Here is an 8,871-nt window from a genome sequence, read left to right on the forward strand (position 1 = left end):
CGGAAATGCTGGGTTCCAACCATTAGAACAGTTCTGTACGTGTGTCCTCGGACACAGCGACTGCTCACGCTTGTGTATCCCGAGACTGGGGGTTCAGTCACCATTGGAGGGGCTGGTCTTCTCAGAATCTGTCTTGTCTTTTCCTTGCAGTCTTGTGCTGCCTCCAGCTCAGTCCTCTTCAGAGCCCCCACCCCCAGAAGGCTCTGGCCCCTCCTCATCCCAGGTGGCCACGAAAACTCGCCGGCTCAGCTCCGCCTCCACAGGGAGGCCCCCGCTGTCTGTGGAGGACGACTTTGAGAAGCTCATATGGGAGATTTCAGGAGGCAAATTGGAAGCAGAGATTGACCTGGACCCAGGGAAGGATGAAGATGACCTTCTTCTCGAGCTGTCGGAAATGATCGATAGCTGAAGTCGGCAGTGAGAACACTTTAAAAAAAAAAAAACTCACCAAAAAACTGGACTTAGTTTCATCTATTATAATATTTACCTGAAATGATTATCTCTTTAGTCTAGAATTTGCCCCGAATCAGAAGTATACCTCTGAATTACCTGTATGTGTCCTGGATTCCTTGGGGTCAGATTTTTAAAGTCCCTTGATAACCATTTTGTCCGCTTGATGCCACTGTGGCATCTTTGAGGAGAAGTTCTGTCGTACCCTACTCCACAGAAGAGGCTGAGCGGGGAATCCACGCGCAAGGGGGCAAGAGGACCTGGGGGCTCCTTGAGGTGTTCGTCAGCTTTGGCTTTTTTGCCCGTTGTCGTACCCTTTCTTTTGTGTATTGTCTGATGTACTTGATAGCACCTGAGTTGGAAATGGATGAGGACAGCTGCTACCGTTGAGGACCAAATTCCCTGCTGCCACTGAACAGAAAGCCCGCGGAGTCCGTGCTGCGTCGTGTGTCTTTGTAAGCGTCGGGGGACTCAGCCGAGCTCCAGAGGGCGGAGCGGCTCGTTGAGCCTGGTGTGGCTGCTCCTGCTGCCCCGCGAGCCTCTGAAGAGCAATAGCTAACTTATTATTACTGTAATTTTTTAAGGCTTTAAAGTGCCTCGGGGGTCCCCTGAAACTAATTTTCTATTTCTGGGATGCCCTGGATTCTTTGTAAGAGACGTGACGTCCGAGGAGCTATTTCTTAGTATGGACGCGGTCCCTTCTCTAGTACTTGCCTCTTACCGGCACTGAATTATCCCAGGGACAAAAATTGGTTACCTTTTTTATTTCTAACTTTCCCAGCAAACTCTCCTTGCCCAGTATTTATTTGGTGCCCTTTAACCAGCTGAGAGAAAAGAGAAATGAACTTCCTGAAGCTGCCAGGAACGTCTGTGGCCCGTGGCGGCGCGCTGTGCTGCGGCAGGGCGCCCAGACGCTCGGGGGTGTATTGGATACCTTCCAGCTCCTTCGTTTCTGGACGGATTTTCTGTTCTTGATGTTCGTCTCCTTCATCTCACCTCAAGGTTTTGACTTGGGAAGGAACCACATGGGATGGGGTACTGCGCTGGAAGGAGGACGACGTGTCCACTCTGCTGTTCGGCTGCAGGTGGCCGCTTGTGTTGCTCAGACGGCAGTCTGGCCCACCTGTCGCGTTGGCTCCTAAGGAACTGCTGTTCTGAACGGCTCATCGAGAGTTGAACTTCTGTAGCCTTGTTGAGAATGTGGAAAAGGAAAAAAGCCACAGGACTGCGCGTTCAGTCTTGGGAAGAGCTGGGTGACTGCACAGACAACCGCGACTTGGCATTGATGTACAGACACACCTCTCCCAGTCCATCGTCAGCCGGCTGAATGCTGTGTGACGCCCTCCTCTGCAGCAGGGCTGCAATGTTCTGGCTTCACCACAGATTTCTGTTCATTTCATTTTTGGAGTCAGCTTATAGATTCCAGGTCCTTGTTTTGTATATAACCTCTTTCTTTCGCCTTTAAAAAAAAAAATTTGTTTCATATTTAAACCCCTTGTATTAGTCAATGATTCATGTTTCGCATTATTTGAACTATTTGCCATTACAGAAAGACTCATATGTGTTTTAAAATAAAACTGGTGTAGGAAAGGCTCGGTGTGGTGACTAAGTCGTGTTGTATCACATTAGCCAAGGGCCCCGTCAGACTTGGTGGCCTCTGTGCCCCAGGTCTGTGGACATCACTTGACCTCGGCAGCCTCTCACAGGGTGCATCGCCTGACCTCCCCACACGCGGCTCACCTGCAGGCTCCGTTTGCCTCAGGTGAGACTGCAGGCTACTCTGTGTGAGGATTTTTTTTTCCTGACCCTGAGGCTTAGTCTTTCTCGTAACTGAAGTGATGCTGGTAATTTTTTTAAAAGGGGGAGAGGTTTGAGAATGATCCTGAGAGAGGGTGGACATGGTAGTGCAGTGGGTTAGGCCACGCGTGGGCTGTCTGCATCCCGTGTCACAGTGCCAGTCCAGGTCCCAGCTCGCCCACACTTCTGATCCAGCTTCCCACCACCCACATGGGAGACTTGAGTGGAGTTCCTGGCTACTGGTTTTGGCGAGAGCTGCTCCTGGCTGTTGGGAGCATTTGGGGACTAAACCAGCAGTAGATCCCACTCTCTGACTGCCATTCAAATATATAAATCTTTTTTTTACAAAGTGATTTTTTTAAAATGTCTTATGGCAGGGGGAAAAGGCAGCAAGAACCTCCATTTGCTGGTACATTCTGCAAGAGCCAGGGTGGGCCAGACTGAAGCCAGGAGCCAGGAACTCCAATCCGGGGCTCCCACGTGGGTGCAGAACTTGGGCTGTCATCCACTGCCTTCCCAGGCAAATGAACAGGGAGCTGGGTCCAAAGCAGAGAAGCCAGGACTTGAAGCAGTACTCAGATACGGGATGCCAGCTTTTCAGTGGTCAGTTTAACTCACTGTGCCACAATGCCAGCCCTGAAAGTAATCTTAGATTCAGCAAGTGAGAGTTTCCAAGCATAAACATGTAGCATGTGAGAAAATCAGCTCCAAAGAAGCCGGATTTTTCAGATTTTAATTGTTGTAGGGATACATATAAATTTGTCAGCTACCAAAGAACACAGATTTTTCCTATTAGTATAAAATTAGTTCTAACAGGTTAAGTCAGCTTTTGACAAGCAAAGCAAAACCTAGTTTTTTAAATTTGTTTTATTATTTATTTGACAGAATCATAGAGACAGAAAGGTCTTCCTTCCATTGGTTCACTCCCCAAATGGCTGCTATGGTCGGCGCGCTGCGCCAATCCAAAGCCAAGAGCCAGGTGCCTCCTCCTGGTCTGCCATGTGGGTGCAGGGCCGAAGCACTTGGGCCATCCTCCACTGTCCTCTTGGGACACAGCAGAGAGCTGGACTGGAAGAGGAGCAACCGGGACTAGAACCCGGCACCCATATGGGATGCCAGCGCCGCAGGCGGAGGATTAACCAAGTGAGCCACGGAGCCTGCCCCCAAAGCATAGTTTTGATGATGGTTTTAAGTTTGAACTATATAGAAAGGGCCTAGATGTTGTAGTTTGGCCATAGCAAGAAACATGAAGATAGTTTTACAGTTCATGGGTTCATCCCGGAAGTTCTGACTTTGACCCTAAACCCCGATGGGTGATGTGTCATACACCAAGATGTAGTGAATTTTCACCTCAACCAGTCTTTGAAACTACCTGGTGGTAAGGCTGGTGTCTGGTAGTTGCAAAAGTAAACCTTGATTTCTCTTGAAGATTTATTTTAATTATTTGAGAGAGGTAGAAACAGAGAGGTCTCCCATCTGCTCGTTCGTTTACTCCCCAAATGGCTGCAACAGCCGGAGCTGAGCCAATCCGGAACCAGGAGCTGCTGGGTCTCCCACGGGGGTTCAGGAGCCCAAGGACTTGAGCCATCCTCCTTTGTTTTCCCAGCCACATTAGCAGGGAGCTGGATCAGAAGTGTAGCCGCCAGGACTCCAGCCAGTGCCCATATGGGATGTCGATGCTGCAGGCCGGCCCCAAAACTAATCTGATGATTAAAGTTGTGTGAACCTTTGCTAAACTTGTAGCTGTATTTTGCCAAGGTGATTCTGCCATTTAAAAATACTTGATTGTGGGGCTGGCGTTGTGGCGGAGCCAGTAGAGCTGCCACCAGCATCCCTGGTCGGCTCCTTTTGTGTGCCAGCTGCTCTGCTGCCAAGCCGGCGCCCTGCTGCTGGCCTGGGAGAAGCACCAAAGAAGCTTGGGCCCCTGCCACTCATGGGAGCCCCAGCTGAAGCTGGCTGCTGGCTCCTGGCTCAGCTTTGGCCTTGCAGCCACTTGGGGAGTGAACCAGTGGATGGACGATCCCTGTCTCTCCCTATCTGTGTTAATTCTTGACTTAAATAAATCTTTTAAAGTGTACACTTGATTGCTTTGAATTTGGCAGTTAAACGTCAAGAAATGCATGGATTCTGCTGTTTAATAGGTGACTCCAGGGCCCGGCGCCGTGGCTCACTTGATTAATCCTCCGCCTGCAGCGCCAGCATCCCATATGGGCGCCGGGTTCTAGTCCCAGTTGCTCCTCTTCCAGTCCAGCTCTCTGCTGTGGCCCGGGAAGGCAGTGGAGGATGGCCCAAGTGCTTGGGCCCTGGCCCCTGCACCTGCATGGGAGACCAGGAGGAAGCACCTGGCTCCTGGCTTCAGATTGGCACAGCACCAGGCGTAGTGGCCATTTTGGGGGTGAACCCGGAAGGAAGACCTTTCTCTCTCTCTCTCACTGTCTATAACTCTACCTGTCAAATAAGTAAATTTAAAAAAGTATTAAATAGGTGACTAATTTTGTTCTAATTTTTATTTTTATTTGAAAGGCAGAGAAGTAGAAATCTATCGGTTCACTCCCCAAAAGCCCATAACAGCCGAGGATGGACCAGGGGCAAAACTAGGGGCCTAGAATTCAATCCAGGTATCACATGAGTGAGAGACCCAAGTATTGGAACCATCACCTGCTTCCTCCCAGAGGGTGCATTAGCAGGAAGCTGCGGTGGGAAAAGAGCCAGAACCCAGGCATCTGAGGAACGTGGATGTCCATTGCAGCAGCTTAACTGACACACCAAGCTCCACCTCTAGTTCTTTATTAGTTTACTTGCATTTATTTGAAAAGCAGAGAGAGAGAGAGAGAGGTATCTCCCAACTGCTGGTTCCCTCCTCAACAGCCCAAGCGGGGCCAGGCTGAAGCCAGGAGCCCGGAACTCAATTTGGGTCTCCCCTCTAGGTGGCAGGGACTTGGAGTACTTGAGCCATCACTTGGCTGCCTCCCAGGCTGCACTTCTGCAGGAGGCGAGAATCGGAGGTGGAGCATGAATTCAAAAACCCAGACTCCTGTGTGGGACGCAGGTGACCCCAAGGGTGGCTTAACCACCACGCCGTACCTCGCTCCCAGCAGGTTTTTAAACTAACGTTTGTTGAGTGCTTGCTGTGTGTCTTTCATTCCACACAGCCATTTTGCCACCACATCCTATACCGCCTGCACCGTGTGCTCAGATTTGACAGCGAGAAAGCATGCTTCAGTACCACTGGCTTTGACTGATTCAACTTTCAAGAGTTCTTTTTAAGAACCTGGCTTTAGCAACCCATGCAGTAAATCGCTGAAAGTTCCCTCAATCCAGACATCAGACTGCCTTAAAAATCGTCACCAAACTGCGATTTTATTTTGAATTTGCAAAATGATGTTAAGAGCACAACAAGAATACTTGATCTTCACCATTCTCTCCACACTGTACATAAAATGAGGTAGAAATAAGCAATACCCTAAGTTCAGGTTTTGAAAAGATTTGGCATTCAGGTTTACTCTGGGGCCGGCTTAACCGCCGAGCCACTAGGGCCCCTTCCTCTTTCCTTTTGGCAAACTCCTACCTAATCTGTGAGCCCCGGGCTGCACCCCAACGCCCTGCTCCCTCCCCAAAATGGGGTTTAGTGCCTGTCCACGATGTATTAACAAATTCATTGAGTTGGTGATACATTCATTCACACTTCAGAATTTGTATAAGAATATATAAGGCATGTACCATATATATAAATATTTATATAAGTATATATTTGTATGTAAGAATATACAAAAAGTAAAAGCCAGCCTCTGCCCCAACCACGCAGTTCTCCAAAGCCCAGGTGACGAGTGTCTCAGTGTTCTGCAGAGAGATTGTAGGCAGCCACAAGCAAAACACCAGGTGCGCCTCGCTTCGCTGTTGCCAGGGAACACCTCGGACATAAGCAGAGAAGTGTCATAAGCCCCGCGTAGTCTCCAGCTTCACGAATTACAAATTCATGGCCAAGCCTGGTTCAGCTAGACGCATACCAATTTTTTTTTTTTTTTAAAACAGGCAGAGTGGACAGTGAGAGAGAGAGAGAGAAAGGTCTTCCTTTTGCCGTTGGTTCACCCTCCAATGGCCGCCGCGGCCGGCGCGCTGATCTGAAGGCAGGAGCCAGGTGCCTCTCCTGGTCTCCCATGGGGTGCAGGGCCCAAGCACCTGGGCCATCCTCCACTGCACTCCCTGGCCACAGCAGAGAGCTGGCCTGGAAGAGGGGCAACCAGGACAGAATCCGGCGCCCCGACCGGGACTAGAACCCGGTGTGCTGGCGCCGCTAGGCGGAGGATTAGCCTAGTGAGCCGCGGCACCGGCTCCCATACCAACTCTTGTGGGTCCCTGGGCGTGGGACTGGAGTGAAGAAGCAACCAAGCTGGTTGGCACGAGTTGAGGGGTGCTCGGTCTCGGGTTTGTATCTGCACGTAGGAATGTGAAAGTGGATGGAAGCTCTCGACCTCTGTCACTCTGCTTTTCAAAAGGGCGGGTGGGGGTGCTGGTGATGTGGATGGAAGGTTCTTTCTCTGCCTTTCAAATCCTTTGGTGCGCCCCATCTGCGATGCACCCTGCAGCTCCACTGTTACTTTGAAGTGCATCGCCAGCACACCATAGCCCTGACTTTTCTCTCCACGTATATTGTTTACCAGTTCCGTTAGGACTCAGAAGATACACAGCCTTCTTCAATCTTGATCATAGTTGCACAGTAAGTATTACACTATGGACTTGCAGTAGTTTAGCTAGTCCCTACTGATACCCATTTGTTTCCTGGCTTGCTATTTTAAACCACGTGCAATGACTACACTATAACACACCTGCGAGGTTACCTGGAGGATAAAGACATAGAAGTTAGAGTTTAACGATTTCCCACCACTTTTTATGTTTGCCAGTCTCATGGGGGACACGGTGTCTCAGTGTAGTTTTCCTGTCAGTGAGTGGAGTGGCATCTTCCTGCTTCTTGGCTACCATCTGCTCACGTCCATTGCCAGTACTAACCTGGGGTCTTGGTGGCAGACTTAAAGCGCCTGCAAATTCGTTGACAGAGCCTGCATCCTGTTCTTCCAGCCATTGGTTGAGTCTGGCCTGGCGTGTGGACGCCATGCTAGTTCCAGGGCTGGCCCCGTGTGTGGACACTGCTAGTTCCAGGCCTTGGGTTGTAGAAAGCTGCTGGAGGCGCGATGTGGCAAGCGCCCGGGGCTACAGAGCGACAGGGATCAGTGCCAAGACCTAAGATGCCACTCCTGGAGCAGGGGAGCTGCCCCAACAGGCGGCCTCTCAAGTTCTTGACCTACAAAATCCTGAGTTATGACCAGCTTTGGGATATTACACAGCAACAGAGAATCAGAACAGCACTCATTGGAAAGAAACTCTTTAAAAAAAAAAAAAAAAAGATTTATTTTATTTATTTGAAAGACAGAGTTACAGAGAGAGGTAGAGACAGAGAGAGAGGTCCCCCATCCGCTGGTTCACTCCCCAGCTGGCCACAACAACTGGAGCTGAGCTGATCTGAAGCCAGGACCCAGGAGCTTCTTCTGGGTCTCCCATGTGGGTGCAGGGACCCAAGCACTTGGGCCATCTTCCACTGCTTTCCCAGGCCATAGCAGAGAGCTGGATCAGAAGAGGAGCAGCCGGGACTAGAACCGGTGCCCACACGGGATGCCAGCACTTCAGGCCAGGGCCTTAACCCACTGCGCCACAGTGCCAGCCCCAAAGAAACTCTTTATATATTACCAAAACCAGCCATTTATCTGGCATGGTACAGACATTTTGTTTCTAGAACTTTTCACTTTATTTATTGTGGTCATTGCTTAGCCATAGAAAACTTTTTATCATTTTTATGCCGCTAAATTGGTCATTCTGTGCCTGGGGAGGTGGCACGTGATGGCTCAAGTGCCCAAACACAGGTGGTAGACGCGGACGGAGCTCCTGGCTCCTGGCTGCAGCCTGGCCCACCCCTGGCCGTTGCAGGCATTTGAGGAGTGAACCAGCAGAGGAAGATTCTCCCTCTCTCTCCCTTCAATTTTTTTTTTTTTTTTTTTTGACAGGCAGAGTGGACAGTGAGAGAGAGAGACAGAGAGAGAAAGGTCTTCCTTTGCCACTGGTTCACCCTCCAATGGCTGCCGTGGCCAGCGCACCGCGCTGATCCGATGGCAGGAGCCAGGTGCTTCTCCTGGTCTCCCGTGGGGTGCAGGGCCCAAGCACTTGGGCCATCCTCCACTGCCTTCCCGGGCCACAGCAGAGAGCTGGCCTGGAAGAGGGGCAACCGGGACAGAATCTGGCGCCCTGACTGGGACTAGAACCCGGTGTGCCGGCGCCACAAGGCGGAGGATTAGCCTATTGAGCTGCAGCGCCGGCTCAAATAAATTTTTTTTAATTAGAAGAGGAGGGGTGGGCATTTGGCACACACAGCAGTTAGGATGTTGCCCGGGACACCTGCATTCCATGTGCCTGGGATCCAGACCCAACTCCGCTTCCAGTTCCAGTTTCCTGACGATGGGCACCTCAGAGGCAGTAAGTACTTGCGTCCCTGTCACCCAGAGACTTCTGGGCTCCTGGCTTCAGCCAGGCCCACCCCCAGCAACTGCAAACATTTGGAGACTGAACAAGGCATGG

The 8,871-nt window shown here is 50.7% G+C and overlaps 1 protein-coding gene across 16 annotated transcripts in view; it reads left to right on the forward strand.

Moving 5' to 3' along the window:
* Window positions 1-2,040, forward strand: part of ZC3H11A (zinc finger CCCH-type containing 11A) — a 41,540-nt gene extending 39,500 nt beyond the window's left edge. For all 16 annotated transcript variants that reach the window (XM_051821153.2, XM_070055131.1, XM_070055126.1 and 13 more), the window contains one exon: window positions 151-2,040. In XM_051821153.2, coding sequence (XP_051677113.2) covers window positions 151-409 — 259 coding nt within the window. In that variant the 3' untranslated portion in view covers window positions 410-2,040. The remainder of the gene's footprint in view (window positions 1-150) is intronic.
* Window positions 2,041-8,871: the final 6,831 nt, after the last annotated feature.

This window comes from Oryctolagus cuniculus, chromosome 13, assembly GCF_964237555.1.
Source record: "Oryctolagus cuniculus chromosome 13, mOryCun1.1, whole genome shotgun sequence".
NCBI classification, from domain to species: Eukaryota; Metazoa; Chordata; class Mammalia; order Lagomorpha; family Leporidae; genus Oryctolagus; species Oryctolagus cuniculus.